Genomic DNA, 18,693 nt, shown 5'->3' with positions numbered 1-18,693 from the left:
ATGACTAAGTCATGGGGATGTAATGTACAGCTTGGTGACTACAGTTAATAATACTGTATTGCTTATTTGAAAGTTGCTAGAAAAGTGGATCTTGAAAGCTCTCATCACAGGAAGAAAAAGTTTTGTTCACCATGTGTGGTGATGGTTGTTGACTGGAGTGATTGCAGTGGTCATTTTGCTATATATGCATTATCAAATCCTTATATTTATTTTACTCCTGAAATGAATATAATGTTATACATCAGTTATATCACAAATTAAAAAAATAAAAATAAAAAACTGACAAATATCACAAACATTTCAAAACTGAGAAAACAACTTATATTCATTAATTAAGTGTTTACATACCCCTATACCTTTTTTTCTCTATACTTTTGGCCATGTCATCTCTGGTTATTTCTTCATCTAAAAACAATTGTATACTACGATTTTCTATATAGAGAATAGAATAAGAATTCAGTCTTTCACCTATAATGTTTTTTTAAAATTATTGATAGCATAGAAAAGTTATTTTCAACTTCACGATATGATATTGCTAATGAAGTTTTTAGGACCGTTGGAAAATTTGAGAACCTCTATCAAATTTCTTTCATAAATGAGCTGTAAGATTTCAGGGTATTTAAAATTTTAATGTTCAGGGATTAATCTTAAATACTCTTTGAGTTGACTACATTTATTTTAACTACATCACTAGGGTCTGTGCAAGGCAGAGGACCTGAAGCTGAAGCTTCATTGGCTTCACACTCTCACTTCTGGTGATTATAAAAGCCATGTCTGCTTTTTATTTTTTAAAAAATTAAATAATTAAAAATGTTTAACTTAGTCAATAAAAGCCACATATAATCCCTCATCGCAGAGAAAATCACAACCAGCAGCTTGGTTTATATTTCTGATTTTTGTACAGTGTGTGAATAAAGTCTAAACCCTAATAAGACCCTTATTCAATCTTTGTTTACATATTACTAATGATGCGGAACTCACTACTTCCCAGGCAAGCCCATTCCATACTTCCATGATTGATGGCCAGAAAACTCTTGCCTATATATCAAATTAACGTTTTCTTGCTGTACGGCTTTCAACAGATGGTCTCAGAGCTACTTCTTGGGTTTATATAGATGATACTTATACAAATCGTTAGAAACATTTAGAATGTTCTCTCTTTTGTTTCCATCATCTTCAACTTCTCCTTTTACAATAGATTTTCAGTCCCTTGATCACCCAGAGAACTTATCTCCTCTGAATACCTTCCAAATTTTCAAAATCTATCTTCAAGGTAAGATCTGACGTGCAAAACAAAGCCCCACAGGATCTCCCCATTCTGGCTGCCAGGTACGCTGTAAGGCAACCCAAGATTGCATTCGTTTCTTGACAGTTGCATCATGCTGCTGATTCACGCTAGACCTGCTGTGGATTAAAACCCCCAAGCAAGTCATCTTCCTCTGCGGCTCTGCCACTTCTCCCCCAGCTGCATTAGAAAGGTGATGTTTTTAGAATTAAGTGCAATAAGTAACCTTTTTGCTCCTGGGAACTGCCAAGCGGAAAGGAACGCTAATAAGCAGCTAACCTGGGTCACAGACACCCATGCAGTATCAGTGAAAATTTTGCGAGGTGAGAGCTGGCCTTTGTCTCCACTCTTTTCCTTAGCGATGAGTCCTTCTGCTTCAATGGCTTCTGGCGCGTTCGCTATGTGACACCACACGAGTAGCAACCTCTGTCTTTCTCATCTGCCTAGGTGACCAATAATAACACCTGGTAGGAAAACTCTCTTATTTTCATGTTGGAACACTGACTTCTTTAATAAACTTCTCATATGACTCTTTAACTTTTGCAGAAGAGAACAAGGTAAAAACTTTGCTATTTATACAACATATTATGAATATGCTGGACACTGTACTGCGTGCTGGGAATATGACTTCTCTGCTATTTGGGATAGGGTTCATCCTCCTGAAACTTAAAAAAAAAAAAAAAGCCTTTCTGTCTCATTTTCTCTGAAGAAGTAAAAAAGAGCAAGAAATTACTCTTTATAACAACACTTTTGAAGCGATGTTGTATTTTCCTTTTCCCCCAAGGTCCACACATCGTCATAAATAAGTCTCAAGGCTAATAGTCAGCAGAGGCTCATCAAGCTTCCAAAGAATATTTGTACTGGGTTTATGAGATTATGAAACCCACAGCTGGCCTTGAAGGAAAGAGTGGCGTTATCCCTCCCATGATACAGTAACAAATCAGGAAACACCCACCCACTAAAGAATTTTCATAGCTGCCTCTCAGTAAGATACAGGAAATAAGATCAACCACAGAGAAAGCAGTCGGGCTTGATCCAGAAAGCTGGTCCTCAGTTCTGCCTCTTCTCTCGTTCCTGTGCCCTTTGTGTTAGAACCTTCTGGGAAATTGCCCCGGCCTATTGGAGCCTTCACAGTTTCTTATCCCAATCGGTTTCATTGTCTTAATTTGCTGATACAAGTTTATATCTCATTCTGCTCTGTCCTTTAAAGGAGAGGCTTTCAAACTTTTCGAATTGGCCCATAGTATAAAATACATTTTGCCTCCCTCTCTTTTGCCTCTCTCTCTCTCTCCACACACACACACACACACACTTACATTATAAACGTACACAAAAAACCAAAAAGTGTTATAGGAAAAAACACTATTCTCCTAAACACTATTTACTATATTCTTTTCTATTTCTTTTTAACAAATATTGATTGTGACCCACTAAATTAACTTTAAGAACACTCTTGGGTTGTACCTGGTGTTTGAAAAACGATGTGAAGCCTTTCCACTCAGTACCCTGAGATTTTGTTAGGAATTCACATTTGCAGGCCTCCTAGACCTGCTGAATTATAATCTGCTTTTATCAAGAGCCCCACATGATTGCTATGCAGTTTAGCGTTTGAGAAGCATGGAGCTGAAGAACCCTTGGTCCTAAAAACTTTAACTCATTTCAGTAACCTTGATGGTTTGAGTGTACAGAGTGTGGTATCTAAAAGCGGGACAAAGAGAGCAAAGAATGTACTAAGGAGCTTTACAGTACTTAGGAAATAAGTACTTAGAGGAAACGAGAAGGATCTGTGGCAAATTTCATAAAAAAAAATCCCCAAATAGCTGCCATCTTAGTGATGGGGACAGTAAATGGTATAGAAGGAAGAGCCCGTGACGGGATGAAATGATCAGGGAAAACTTCATGGAGGAGGAATACCATGAGTTGGAACTTGAAGAATAGATATAGAATTCATCAAGTGTGAGAGAAAAAAGCATTCCAACCAGAGCAGTAGCATAAGCAAAGGCACTGAGGTTGACATATGCATGGTGTATACAGGAAACACAATGCCTACCTGGAACAGAGGGTCTATGTTGAGGAGTAATGCAAAACAAGACTGGAAGAACAAGTGGGCACAGAAATCAGTCTTGCATGTTAAAACATGAGCCATACATCCGTTTAGATTACATACATCTTGGGGAGAAAATTTCTTAGTAACCCACGTTTACAGATTATTCATATATTTAATGACATATTTTTCCCCTTTTTGGCAAAGAGAAGTGACATAGAACCTAGATTCTGTCCCTTCAGGCTTATAAAGAGGACATACATTTCAACCCAAAGCAATAATAGAAATTCCTAATTGTGTAAAAAGAGCTAACAGGCGTTGGAGTTGAACAGCCAACAAAAGCTCTCTTCTTTGGAGAATTTTCACTTTTTTTTTCATTTTCAAACTTATTTTCACTTTTGAATGATGCTGACACACTTTCTGAACTCTCTAGACCAAAGATGGCAAATGCATAACCTATGATGCCATGGATAATAGAGTTTTCTTAAGGCCATGGATAGCACAGCTCATTGATCTGTCTTCTTGCTTGCTAAGTCTGTGCTTGGCCTCAGAATCCTGCTAACACAATGATAATAGAATAAAAAATGAATCTATTAGGCAATCTCAATCTAAGCAATCTTAACTTGGGCTCATGTGTCCTCAGCACTTGAGTCACTCCATGGGATTTGCTTTACAGCTGATTGCCTTTGTGTACATTTGTTCACAGTGTTGGTGCTAGACACTTTGACTTCGTGAAAACATGAAATGCTTGACTCTTTAAGCCATCAGAAATCATGGATTAAGGAAAAGGAAATGTCTTATTTAGCTCAAAAACTATCAGTGCGGCAATTTGTATTATAGTCAGGCAGTGGCGTATATTATGTGACAACGTGGTGTTGACCACATAAGCATGTTAAGTCCCCTGTTCACAAATGTGGGCTGACCTTTCCATTGATCATAGCAAATGGACCCTGACCAAGGAGAGAACCAAGGAGAGGCTTTGCAAAAAGTTTGAAAGTTCTATGTATCGCAGTGTGATACATAGGGGAGGCTGAAGAAGGACCATAGTCTTTGCAATCAGGAGGTTTCCGTGATGGAACCAGCTTGTCTGAGGCTTTCCACATTGCCGTTCTAAATGTCCACATTTACAAATGCTAATAGCAGAGCTAAATGGTGAGGCCAGCTGCCCCAGGCTTTAGGAAGCATACCTGAGTGATGACAGAGGCAGAGTATGTGAGTATTTGGTCCAACAATGAACTAAAGGTGGGGCCCCAAGTGTTTTTTTGCGGGAGTCAAGGCTCAGCTACAGGGAAACAAGACTGAAGGGGTATGATAATTCTGTGGGAGTTGGAAACCAGGATAAACTTGTTCCTGAAGGAGCCTGATGAATGAGGAGAGAAGTTCTGAGAGATGGAAACACAGAAAGAGAGAGACTCAGAGATCCAGAGACACAGATGGGCACAAAGAGTGAGAGATACATAAGTCAAAAGCTGTAGAAAGAGAGATACTCAGACCTAGAGACAAGAGAAAGGCACAGCGGCTCATGTAGCTAGCCAGAAGCACGTAGGGACAGTGACCTAGGGAACACAAGTAGAGACCCAATCAGAGTGGTCCAGGAGACAGAGGCAGAGAAACCAAAGTGAGAGAAAGATACAGACCCACAGAGCATGACTTGGGTCAATGCACCCAGGGCTGTCAGAGACATGAGAGACCCGCGGGCAGAGTCACGGATGGGGAGATGGGGGGTGGGAGGCAAATTGCGTCTCATTCCAGCAGAAGTCCTCTCCAGTCCCCAGGTCAGCACAGTACACGAGTGGCTGTAAAACCAAAAGAGCATCATTGCTCTTCCAGTGGTTGGGGCTCAGGGAATGTTTGATTTGGACTGGGAACCAAAGCTCAGAGACTGACTAGAAAAACTATTTCATGGATAAGAGCTTGAGGGGGACTTGAATGCCTGGGCAGAGATCCTAAACCAGATGCTCTCTCAGGAGGGCTCATCTCGGAGTGGAATCAAGCTTGACTCTGCACTTACTGTGGTTATTCTTGCAACTTATATACATCATAAAATGCTGCTTCAGGGTAATTGTCTTTGGACTGTAGTTGCCATTGACAACCTACCATTGTGGGTTGGGACAGGAGACAGAGAAGGTCGCTTTCAGGAAGCTATAACTCTAGGAAAATGTCCCAAACTTTGGGGGATGTAAGAAAAAGATCTTTGTTTCATTAGTTTATCTCCTGTCTCTTCCATTGTTCAGATGCTGCCTCTAACCAACGTCAATCTGTCCCAGCAGTAAAAACTTTTGTTAAGAGGACTGAGTGAGTCTGAGGGTAATAAATACGAGAACATCACCAGTGTTGATGTGGAGGGCTGAAGACAGGGACCTTGAGTTCTGGTCTTGACTTTGACCGAACTTGGGACAATTCAGATATTTAAACATCTGCTCTTTGTCAAGTGCTGAGCTTGGATGGAATAGACAAATATGAGTAAACTACCACCCTGCCCCTAAGGAGATCACTGTCAAAAAGAGTGTACTGTGCTCAGCCTAGAGCAGGTGGCCAAACGTCTTAGGGCTTTAGGACTGACATCTAGAAAATGATTCTAAGATTATGTAGAGAATTAACCCAAAGTATAGACTCAACTGGTGGGGAGTCAGAATCGTACAAGCAATCACATGAGACCCAGGCAACTTTAGATATTTACAATGAGAAAGCAAACAATGGATAAATTAGAAGAAATTCATGCCATTAAGATTTTCAAAACTTCTTTGATGCCATTTTGAAAAAATATACAAAAGCAGAACTCATTCTTATTTGGATGTGAATCACTTATGTTTTTAGCTCAGTAGAATTACTGGCTTCCACCCCTGTTCCTTCCTTACTATTCCCAGGTCCTCACTCTAGTTTCTTATACACCAGTCTGTAAACTCTCTCACTCATTAGTTTTATTGTCTCTGGACTCATTATTATTGATCATGCTCAACTACCAGATTAATCTACCTTAAAAAAAACCCATGATGACCATGTAGTTCCACGTTCCTATAAACATTCAATGATTACATATTGTCAAATGATGTTTGACCAAAGTCCAAACTCAATCTATTTAAGGTCTTCTGGAATTTGGATCAATCTAAATATTCAAATTTTAATACAGGGAAACAGGATAGCCTGGGAAAGACCAGACCCAGAACCTGCTTTGAGAAAGAACAAGAAACAGATGATGAAAATGTATGCTACCAGAAAGTAAGAGCAAAATTATATGCATGGTACGAGCACAATTCAATCTATGTGCACGTGCGTGTGTGTGTGTGTGTGTGTGTATGTGTTTACAGAAAAATATTTTTTAAAGACTGGAGAGAAGTTGAGCAATATGTCATTTTGGGTGGTGGTACAGGGCTGACATTTTTGGTGCTTTTCATTATTCACAAAATTTTCAGTAATTAATACATTTTATTATTATTTTAAAGTGTTTATTATAAATAATTCCAAATATACAAGAAAGTAGAAAAATTAGTATAAATAAATACCCACATTTAAATAATACCCATATTTTAGGTGGAATAATTTTTAACTTTTTGCCAGATTTCCTTCATATATTTTTGGATGAATGTTTTAAAAGTAAGTTACAGATATCATAGCACTTTAATCTTAAGTAATTCAGCATGTGTCTCTCAAAAGCAACATTCTCTTACATAGCTATACTTTTATCAAAACAAATTAAGTTATTGCCCTTAGGCTTTTTAAAATTTCAATATTTTTGAACAAAGAAGGTCTAACAACAGATAACGGGAGCAGGCACTAGTAGTCGGGGAAGCAGGACCACAGGGAATCTGTAGGTGACCGAGTGACAGCCAAGACTTAGCTACGTGGGCTGTGGTTGGGTTCAGACAGGTCCATCTCAGGGAGTAGGAGCCAGAGTGTGGGGGATCAGACTAGGAATTTATCCTCGTTGATAGGATAATTGAGAGGAGTTGGTGGGGGCAAGAAATTAACCCAGGCTTAAAAAAAAAAAAAACAGGCTAAGTGTATGGTTATGACACTAGAAACTAGAAGAGGAAAGCCAGGTGGAAGCTTTCTCATAGAATGTAGCTGAAGGTGGGCACTCTGAGAGGTAAAGACCAGAACAGGACTGAACGATGAGTAACTGCTGGGTCCCAGGGACTGGGAGGGTCTGAGTCCATGTGGACACTTTTTTTTTTCTGAATATTCATATGTTTTGCCACTTTTACTGTTTTATTCATGCCATTTTCTCTTTAGAAAATGTCTTATTCTCTGCCTTCAACTGACAAAACTCCTACAGGTTCCAAGGCCATCTTCTCCACATCCAATGATCTCCTTCTTTCTTGCCATCTGCTGTGTGCTTTATGTAGACACTGCAATGACCCTCAGTCCCTCTATCCTGCATTCTAACTCCACCCACTCGTGCATTCTCTGTCCTCTGCACTGTAAACTCCTTCAGGGGACAGCCACTTCTTCTTACTGTCAGCAACTCACACACTGCCTTGTATAGTGTCATCATTCAACAGATGGGTCTATGAATAAATGGAAAAGAGAATGAATGAAACAAAGTGACCCCACTCAATGTGGAGAACGTGTGTGGCTAGATTTCCACATGTAAGTAGAAGGAAGTCACCGTTACCCATAGAGGAACAGAAACACAACTGAAGAGGAAATTCACTTTAGTTCAAGCAGAGATCAAACTGTACACTAGTTACATACTCTCGCTTGGCCACAAGAGAATCACCTTCCATTTTTAGAGTCCAAGATTACAGAATTGTGCCCAGAAGAGGAACAAGCTTTTTTGCTCTACTTGGTATCAGCTCTGTAAACAGCTTCCTTCAAAGCTTTGAATTTACTATACTTTTCTTAGCCTATTCGATTTGCCTAGCCCCCAAAGAAAGGAATCTACACACAATTCAAAAAAGTTCTGATGAATTAGGATATTGACCTGGCTCTGTATGCATGTCTGTTATGTGAAGAATGTGAAAGAATAATGTCTTTTAGTAAAAAAATGTGTTGGTGGTAGTAATCACAGAACATTTCTTTCTCTCAGTTCTCACTAGCACTAACAGTGCTGATATAATAAGCAGGAAGTTGTGTTAGTGGAGAAGCATGTGGGCTCTGGAGCCAAACTCCTGGATTTGAAGGTTTATGAGCGTGTCATCTTGAGCATGTGATAAAAGCTCTGTCCTTCATTTTTCTCATTTGTGAGCAGGAATGCCACTAATGGTAGTATCTACCTGGCAGTGATGTGTGAATTTAATAAGTCATACGAGCAAAAGGCTTAAAATAGTGCCTGGCACATGGTGAGCATCCAACCCTTACTAAATTGCCGTTCTTAGAAGGTGTACCTTCTTCCATCGGTGGAGAGAGAGTCAGCTTTGGAGTATGCGCCTAGGCACTCTCAGGGCACCACCTATGAGGTCTGTGACCTGGACAGTTCACTTGACTGATCTGAAGCCACCTTCTGCATCTATAAAATGAGTATAATCATACTGTATTGATGTATTGATACTGTGAAGGCCAAACGATGTGAACGACCTGGTGCCGGCAAATGACCCTCACAACAGGAGGGCAACCTGGTTTGGTGGAATAAGCATGGACTTGGGACCCGGATTCTCTGGGACTCCAGGCAGCTTGATTTCTCTGCTAATGAGTCTCCTCGTGTGTAAAGCTGGAACGTAGACACCTTTTGAAGGCCAGAGCTCCTGTATGCAAAATGCCTGCCTCTTCGTAAGAACTCGCTTTGGTTATTGTTACTTATTCCCTGGGTCGTCAGCAAACCACCACGTGAGGGCCAGTTCCTACCAGGGTACACGTTTTGGTGTAGACTGTGAGCCAAGCATGGTTTTACGTTTTTAAGTGGTTAGGGGGAAAAAAGAAGAAGAATATTTTATGACTCATGACAACTGTATGAAATTCAAATTTCAGTGTCCTTAAATAATATTTTGTTTGAACACCGTCACAGTCATCTGTTTCTGTGTTATCTATGGCTGTTTTTGCATGACAATGGCAGATGTGAGTAGCTGAAGCAGAAATCATAAAGCCTGCAAAGCCTAAAATATTTATTACCTGGCTCCTGACAAAAAAAGTTTGCTGATCCCTGATCTGCTCTAACCTTCTCTTATATGGGAAGCAGCAGAGAAATTAGAGAGTTTTTAATTAATTTACTTAAATATCCAGAGCTTAGAATCTACTTTCTTGACTCTGACAGCACAGCCAAACACAGACACTTCCTTATAAAATTTGAGACGGGAAAACATATAAAAAAGGGAACATTTATTATATTTCTTGCTTGAAGGAATATGTCTGACTAGCTCATTTGAATATTTAAAAATATGCTAAAATATTTTTATTTCACAGTATCCCTTTTGTGTCTGTAGTTATATAGTTTGTAGTTACATACAAAACTACATTGTTTTGTAGGAGCCTTTGTTATAATCAAAGAATTGCTGGAATCGTAAATTGTTAACTGATTAGCAATTCTATCCTAGTTTGTTCCTTAGGTGGTGTCTCAGATATTCACTATTTGTTTCACAGCCCCGTCGTTTCATTTTGGAAGCCACACACAGCCTGCCCTCTGTTCCCAATACACCTCCTGCTTCTCACTGACCATTCTCCGCAGCCTTTGCCCCTCCCTCCCCCATCCCATTCGGCCAACGTGTAAGTGAAGCTGAGCAACCATTGCAAATTGCGTTATCTCCCATTTGCTTCTGGATGCATTAATATGTTTAGGATGAAGGAAAATAAGTGTTTTTAGATTGATACTCTGCAAATGAGACACAGAAATGCATCTGAGTTGCTCGATTTAGGTACTTTAGAAAGAATGTCTTCTGAGCAAGTCGTGTGTGTCCTAGAAAGGCAGGGGACGGATTTGTTGCAATGCAGGGTTTAATTTGCAGAGCTTACAGATTCCAGAACCCGAAGAAAAATGGGACCAAAGAACAAAGATGTATGCCATCTCTTTAATTTAACCACCACCTTGTCTGTTTGTATCTATCAAAAATACAAACGTTAAGAACCTACCTAACTACTCAGATAACCTATTAAAAACGATTTCAAAATGAAGGCATTAAAACCAGCCACTTTTTATCTATCAACTGCTTTAAATCATTTTGTTTTTAAGGAGCATTTTAAAAACTGAATTAATTAGAAGTTTGGGGGTAGATTATACCTAACCAGTAGCCTAGAGGTTCAAAGAAGAAGTTTCATTTCATTCAGAATTCTGCCAGAGGCAACAGGTCATTTTCAAGTTTTCTCAGATCTTATGACCTATGAGAGGTATATCAGGATTGTCCTAGAGGCACAAGTACTAACTCAAGTCTATTATTAAATTCTCAGGAATTTTGTAATCTTGTTGTTAAACCCTTGGCAGCTTGAAAATGCCTGTGATTGGAGTATTTATACCGGGGAAACAGGCAGACTCTTGAATCAGGGCTATCCCTCACCCAGGTGGTTTATTAACACACCACTGAGTATATTAAAAAAAATGCTTCTGAGGTTTCTTATTGGGGGGATGAAAATGTTCTAAAATTGATTTATGGTGATGGTTGTACCACTCTTTAAAGGCACTACAGGTTATTGAATTGTACACTGGAAATGAGTGAGCTCTATGATCTATAAAATATACCTCAATAAAATTGTTAAACAAATGCTCCCAAACCCACAGACGAAATGTCAATGTTTATTAATGGCTTTAAGATTCAGGTACATATCCAACAAACAAGGGCCCATTTACTCAGTGCTTCTGATGGATTTCTATTCCATGCAGTGATTCTCAACCCTGGTCTTGCTCTGATATCACTTGGAAAGTTTAAAAAGAAAACGCTCACCCCCAAGATACTGATGTCATTTGTCTGGTGTGTGGCCTGGGCAGGAATTTTGAAAAACTCCTTGGGTAATTCTAGCGCACAGCCAAGGTTAAGAACCGAAACCGTAGAGCAACTTCCCTAGACCACTGTAGCTTGCCTGTTGTTACAGAAACTGTCTTCCAATGTTTAAGACATTTCCAGGCCTTCTGAAATAGTGAAGTATGGACATAAAAGCACCTTTTTGGGGTGTTTCTGGGTTGTATTGAATGTCCATCTCTGCACATGGAGGGAAGACACAATTCTGTTTCCTAGTGGGTTTTACCTAAGGTTGCTTCCTGCTACGGGCACTAAGGTGGGGAGAAGAGACAGTGTTTAGTTCATGTTTGTCATCCAAGTGAGTGCCAAGGGTACTCAAGCACAGAGCCTAGGCTCAAAGATTGTTGAATTAAAGGACCAGAGCTGAATATTTCCTTTGTCTCTCTTCTCCTCTGTGGCTTCCTACCGATGGTCGGCTGGGAATCCATATAACCAAACACATAAAGAATGATAGTTGAATAACTTCATACGGGTCTAAGTGAGAGCCCAGGGTCCAGCTTTATTGCCTGGACTTTGTGACACCCATTTTGGATGCTCAGGGAACATTTTACCTCTGCAGTTTGGGGATTTGGTCTAGAAGGCTAGAGGTGTCCTGGAGCTCTGACTCCCCATAAGAGGAGTTTACTTTACTGAAAAGTCTAGCTGTTACGTTTGATTTACCCTATGAAGGTAAAGTTCAATTCTGAGACCTCAAGTTTAAAATCTAAAGACAGGACTTATTGAGAACGCTTACAACACCCCAAAATACAATCTCTGCAGTCTTGAGGCAGAGAGATTTCATCCCTACTTTAGTTTTTCTCTGGTTAAGGACATAGACTTGGCAGATTGGAATCCCGACTTGTAACTGATGTGTGACCGCAGGCAAATTATTCAATCCCTTTGGTGCTTGTTTTCTTCCTTTGGAAGATGGAGAGGATCGCAGCTCCTCTGCCCTTGAGTGTTTGTGAAGATCAGAGCTGTTTAGTGAGACAGCAGGTGCAGGTCTCGCCTCTTGGGAATCACAGCCAAATCAGCCTCACCAGGCTATTCCAGGTGCTTCAAGGGAAAGGAGCAGTTTCTCTAGGAAATCCCCTACCCCTCTCTTGTGTAACATTTGCTTCTTTTATTACATATCCTGATGCGTTGTCTCATCTGGTCCCTTCTTAAAGACGGGACTACAGTGCCTCTTCCTACCTAAATGTGTAACCTGTCTGGGGCAGGATGTTTATCCTCTTCCTGACTTGTTAGTACTTAGAAGGCTCAAAGTTGCCCTTACAGACATGCATGCATACAAGAGCTCACAAATGCAGTGTCAGGAGCAAGAAACACATATGGGACACTGCTGCAGACACTTCCTCGTTCTTTCTCCTTTGAAAAAGTCCCTCTCCCTTGCTGTAGGGTCTAGGCTTTCCGTTTATCTCACCAGCAGCGCAGCCCTCTTACTGTTAGTAGCTTGGAGCTCAGAACTTTCTATAGCACATTTATTCATAGACCAGATCAATAACAAGGAAACCCAGCAACGACCGTGACTACAGCCCAATTCTGTCCCTAATCTCAAAGAACGTCCAGCATTTGATTCTTTTTTGTCCCATTTTCTCCACCTACTTGTTTGCACACCTGGAAAGGTAATCCATACTTTCACAGTGGAATTGGGCCCCAACAGACACAGATGAGTAAGGTGGAAAGGGTAGAAGATTGGGGTGTCAGAGAGAAAGAGTGCTAAAGATAATCATTCATCAAGATGAGCATTTGCGTAGGAGTGAGGAGTTAAGGTTCACCCAATAAGCGCTTGGAAAAGGGGACCTGCCCTCTTACCCCAAGTCCTGGAGCAGCTCAGCTTCTCCGTCCGACCTGCTCCACAGATCTGAAGGATCCTGGGTGCTCATTTTCCCTTCTAGAGATTCTGCTCTGCCCATTCGCACGCCTCACGTCCGCTAAGCCCCTGCGAGGTGCTCTGGGTAAGAGGCAGAGAGAGAGACGTTCTGCTACTCCTCACGCCCTCCCCTCCCCACTGCGAGAGAAGCCAGCTGGAGCTGAGTCTCCACCAGCCAGGAAGTGAAACTTGGTTACTCCTCCCACTGACACTCCCCGCCCTGGCCCCTAGGTGCTGGCAGGAGTGTTGTGTCCGTCAGGAAACACGCAAAGCTACGTAGCCACCTCTGAGGACACCCACGCTGCATCATGCCACACGCAGTTTCTGGCAAAGGAAATGAAGATCAAACTGCTCCAACTGAAATTGACTCTTAATTCCAACTCTCTTCGTGAGGCCAAACCATAGTTTTTCCTTAGTGCTATTTGCCTCTGGTTTGCCGAGGATGCACTCCATCACGTACACCTTCCGTCTCACCCACAAACATAAGGAGCATCGAGGAAGCTTCGGGATCAGGAACATCTTTCAAAGGGGGAAAGAAATCAGGCTCAAACCACTAGCTTCCATCATGAAGTCTGGTTTTTAGCACTTTCTCAATATTTCTGCTTCAATCACCTAAGCTTTCCAGCATACCCTTGACGTTCAGGTTGAGCATGATTCAGAGACAATTATCGTTCCTCCGTGGAAGAAGGACTGGGTGAGAAGAAGGTAGGAAAAGCTGCAGGGGGGCCAGCCGGGTGCCCAGCTAACAGGGCAGGTTAGAACTCCTGGAGTCTTCGAGTTCCACTTCCTTCCCTGGGCTTACAGCTGGTATCGCTCTGTGTCCAGACTCATGTGTAGAGAATGCCAGCTGCCTAAAAGTCCAGAAGGGAAATTGTCATCACTCTGAATGCTGGGGAATTGGACAAAGTACCGTAATGAATGAACAAAGAACGTATGTCGCTTCCTGTGCTCTCTCTGTATGTAACCTGCAGGAGAGAGCGTGCTTCTCTCTCGCCTGTCCTCTCTCTGTCTCTCCCTCTTGTCACACCTGACTCACTCAGGGTTCACCTCGGTGCTCTATAACTCACTTCTCCCAGTGCATCTGAGGACCAGCTGCATCCCCAGGAGCTTGTTAGAATGCAGAATTTGGGTTCATCCCAGTGCCTCTGAACCAGTATTTGCATTTAAACAAGATCCCCAAGTTGACTCCTGTGTGAGTTAAAGTTTGAGGAAACTTTATAGGAAACCAAGATGGCAGAGCTGTTCCAAGAGGAGAGGCTGGTCGGCCCCTGGCATTATTCTAGCTTTTCTTACAGTCCTTCCCTATGATCTCTGTTTGTCAGTGCTGTGTGAGACCCTGGCTTACTCTGACTGCCAGGGAGAGATTCCTGAGTGGAGACTGGGCTCTGATAACACACGGGAATGACGGTACACCAACATTTAAAATTCTCTTGGCTACAGTTTGTTCGGAGAGAAGCACAGCGTCCACTTGCAACAGAGGCCAGTCCTGGCCAGGGCGGTGCTGAATGTGAACACAGCAGAGATAGGGGGAGAGCCGGACAGAGTTCTTGTTCCCCTTCTACAACTCTTTGTTCAGGGTTTTAGTATCTATTCCATTCCTGTTTAAGCAAATTCTGGTTGTTCTTTTGCTTACCTTTTTTTTTAAGGAAAGTAGCAGAATTTACTAAGACAACCCTCATCCCCTTTTCTTTTTTTTTAAATATATTTTTATTTTTTAAACATCTTTATTGGAGTATAACTGCTTTACAATGTTGTGTTAGTTCCTGCTGTATAACAAAGTGAATCAGCTATATGTATACATATATCCCCATATCTCCTCCCTCTTGCATCTCCCTCCCACCCTCCCTATCCCACCCCTCTAGGTGGTCACAAAGCACCGAGCTGATCTCCCTGTGCTATGCGGCTGCTTCCCACATAGCTATCTATTTTATATTTATTTGGTAGTGTATATATGTCCATGCCACTCTTTCACTTCATCCCAGCTTAGCCTTCTTCCTCCCCATGTCCTCAGGTCCATTCTCTATGTCTGCGTCTTTATTCCTGTCCTGCCCCTAGGTTCTTCAGAACCATTTTTTTTTTTTAGATTCCATATATATGTGTTAGCATACGGTATTTGTTTTTCTCTTTCTGACTTACTTCACTCTGTATGACCCTCATTCCCTTTTCAGTCTTCCTGTCCCCTCCCTTTCTCATTTTGCTATCCCATTTGTTGTCCTTTCCTTTGATGTCATTCTTTCTTTTTGTCACTTATTCCATGTTCCCCAGGACCCCTCCCATCCCTACCGCCCCCTGCTTCACTAAGTCCGCATGCATTCAGCATCATAGGGGAACCAGTTGCCGCAGAATTACTAGATGGTTTCAATAAAATGCTGGACAGTCATAAAATATTTGGTAATATTTTTTATATTAGATTGGTCACATGCTACATTATTTCTTTTAATTAAAGAAACTGCAACTTTTGCTTTCAAACACTTTGCAAACCAGCACAAAGAATATTTTTTAAAAGCACATAGTTCACTTCTTATTTATTTCATTATTCTCTTTTCATTGATGCTTGTTTATGCAACTGAATTCTTTCCACACTGTATTGCACATAGAAATGGGCACAAACAATCGAGCGTTTTAACAATTTTGGAACATCTTATTTTTTGTTGGAAAACTATTTTCTTTTTCAAGAAATGTTATAAATGTTATCAAGATAGTCATCGTCGGGATGACTATCACACTCAAATCATCAATTTTCTCATAAAGAGGATTCAGGGAGAGCTATTTTGTCCAGATTTGAATTTTTTTTTTTTTTTTTAGGCCATACCACTCAGCTTTCAGGATCTTAGTTCCCTGACCAGGGATTGAACCTGGGCCCCAGCAGTGAAAGCACCAAGTCCTAACCACTGGACTGCCAGGGAATTCCCCAGATTTGAATTTCTAACATTTGGGACTACTCTAAGAAGAACTTTTTCAAAAGAAATAGTTCCATGTGGTTGAAGATCCCCCCTTTTTTTCTTATAATTGTGCAAGGAAGTTTTTCTTTTTTAAAATTTTTTAAATTAATTTTTATTGGAGTATAGTTGATTTACAATGTTGTGCTAGTTTCAGGTGTATAGCAAAGTGAATCAGTTACACATACACGTATATCCACTCTTTTTTAGATTCTTTTCCCATATAGGCCATTACAGAGTATTGAGTAGAGTTCCCTGTGGTACACAGTACGTCCTTATTAGTTATCTATTTTATGTATAGTAATGTATATATGTCAATACCAATCTCCCAGTTTATCCCTTCCCCTCTTTCCCCCTTGGTAACCATAAGTTTGTTTTCTACATCTGTGACTCTATTTCTGTTTTGTAAATAGGTTCATTTGTACCCTTTTTTTAGATTCCACATATAAGCGATATTATATGATATTTGTCTTTCTCTGTCTGACTTACTTTACTCAGTATGACGATCTCTAGGTCCATCCATGTCACTGCAAATGGCATTATTTTGTTCTTTTTTATGGCTAATATTCCATTGTATATATGTACCTCATCTTCCTTATCCATTCCTCCGGGTTGAAGGCCCTTTTAAATCTTTCCCTAATTTATTTGTCTCTACAGAAAGCTCACATATCACAGTGTTGCTTTGCACCTGGTTACCTGGCAATGGCAACTCTACTCACGCTCTTCACAGCACAGAGGGAATGGTCCTTTAGCTCCTTTGGTTGGTTAACTGTTAACTGTTACATAAGCATGATCTCTTCTCCATCATTGATGTTGGTGGGAAAGAAAGGATACATTCTGTAAAGGGAAACCATGGCTTGGGATTACCATGGACTGAGGTTACCATAGCTTGGGGTTGAGGGACCCTTACTCTGTTTCCCACTGGCTGTTCTCCCCACCCATGAAAAAGAAGAAATTATCATTTCATATTAAATTGGAACAGAGGAACAGCAGAGGAAGAAAGAACTAACCATTGTTTTTCAGCTGCAGGCTGGCTTTCCAAAGGGAAGTCTTCCAGCTCTCCTCCTAATTCTGTGGCAAGCTCACAGCTGCCATATTGCTTTTAAAAGTATGTCAGTTGGAGTTTTATTTCAAACTGCCACTTCTGTGTTCTCTGCCACAATTATGTGATCACTTACTACAGTATCAAAGGCCAAGGCAATTGGTTGTCTTGAATTAACTGGGACCCTATTTCATTTTCTTCTCTCGTCTAGATAACCAGTCCTAGCTTCTTTATTGGATAAAGCTGTCTGTATGCGGCTATAACTCGCCAACTTCAAGGTATAAACTTCACTCTAATCCCTTCCTCTCTCAGGAGAGCAGAAAACCAGAAACAAATGAAAGGATTTTCTCTGAAGGGGAAAGGAAGGATACAAACACGTTGGATTTTACTTTCCTAAGCATTCCTACAGAAAATATGGTTTCCTCGGTGATTTAAAATTCTGAAAAAATAACATCAGCAGACCCAAGGTGTGGGCTCCCAGAAGCTCAGGAAATAGTTCATAAAGGTAAACTTTAGTCATTGAGAAATACAAAGCAGCCAAGTGGTGATGTCAGCTAGGCGTGTGGTAGAGGTGACACTGCATGACTTTTGAGGGGAGGTCATCGTAAGAAGCCTTGAGCTTCAGCCTGGTCTCTTTGAACACCCATTCTCCAGGCCTTCCTTCCAGAGTGTTCCCTTGTGGAACCCAGCTGTCATGCCGGGAGAAGCCCAAGTCACATGGAGTGCTTCCTGTGTGTGCTCTGTTGACAGTCCCAGGAGCCCCAGCTCGAGTCATCTCAACCAGGTTCCAGACACACGACTGAAGAAGGCTCCAGGTGATTCCAGCCTCCAGCCAGCTGAGTCACTCCCAGTGACTGAGTCCCACTAAGTCCCAGGCATTGAAGAGCAGAGACAAGCCATCCCGTCTATGTCCTGTTGGAATTTGGGATCTAAGGAATACACGCACACAATAAAATGGCTGCTGTTTTATGCCACAGAGTTTGGGGTGATTTGTTACCCAGTGACAGATAACTAAAACACTTGTTTACCGTCTGGGTCACCGTCTAGAATGTGAGCTTCAGGAGGCAGTGACTTTAAGCGTCTTCACAGCTATGTATCTGTGATGGTTAATTTTATGTGTCAACTTGGCTGGGCCACAAGGCGCTCAGATATTTGGTCAAACATTATTCTGGGTGTTTCAGGGAGGGAGATTTTTAGTGAGATTAACATTTAAATTGGTGGATTTTGAGTACAGCAAATTGTTCTTCAGAACTGAGTGGGTCTCATCTAATCAGTTGAAGGCCTGAACAGAACAAAAAGACCAGCCTCCCCCGAGTGAGACAATTCTCCAGCAGACTGCCTTCAGACATCTTCTGTAACATCGTTCTCACGGATGCTACGGCAGACGGCCTTCGAACTCAAAGCGGAACATCGGCTCTCCTGGGTCTCCGGTCTGCTAGCCCACTCTGCAGATTTTGTACTTGCCGGCCTCCAAATCAGATGAGCCAATTCCTTATAATAAGCCTCTTTATATATATGCATGCTATTGGTTCTGCTTCTCTGGAGAACCCTAATACAGTATCCATAGTTCTTAAAACTGTGGTTCTCAGCTAGGGGCAGCTTTGCCCTCCAGGGACGTTTGGTAGCATCTGGAGACATTTTGGTTTCC

At 41.3% G+C, this 18,693-nt stretch overlaps 1 protein-coding gene across 2 annotated transcripts in view; it reads right to left on the bottom strand.

The window, feature by feature from the left end:
• Positions 1 to 13,254, bottom strand: part of DAPP1 (dual adaptor of phosphotyrosine and 3-phosphoinositides 1) — a 59,150-nt gene extending 45,896 nt beyond the window's left edge. Inside the window, exon 1 of one of the 2 annotated variants that reach the window (XM_036852966.1) lies at positions 13,007 to 13,254. In XM_036852966.1, the coding sequence (XP_036708861.1) occupies positions 13,007 to 13,107 (101 nt within the window). In that variant the 5' untranslated portion in view covers positions 13,108 to 13,254. The remainder of the gene's footprint in view (positions 1 to 13,006) is intronic. The other variant, XM_036852965.1, reaches the window with a different exon arrangement.
• Between the last annotated feature and the right edge of the window lie 5,439 nt (positions 13,255 to 18,693).

The sequence above is a fragment of the Balaenoptera musculus genome, chromosome 5, assembly GCF_009873245.2.
Source record: "Balaenoptera musculus isolate JJ_BM4_2016_0621 chromosome 5, mBalMus1.pri.v3, whole genome shotgun sequence".
Lineage (NCBI taxonomy): Eukaryota > Metazoa > Chordata > Mammalia > Artiodactyla > Balaenopteridae > Balaenoptera > Balaenoptera musculus.
Note: the sequence above shows the minus strand (reverse complement) of the source record. Positions and strands in the feature narration are given on the sequence as shown.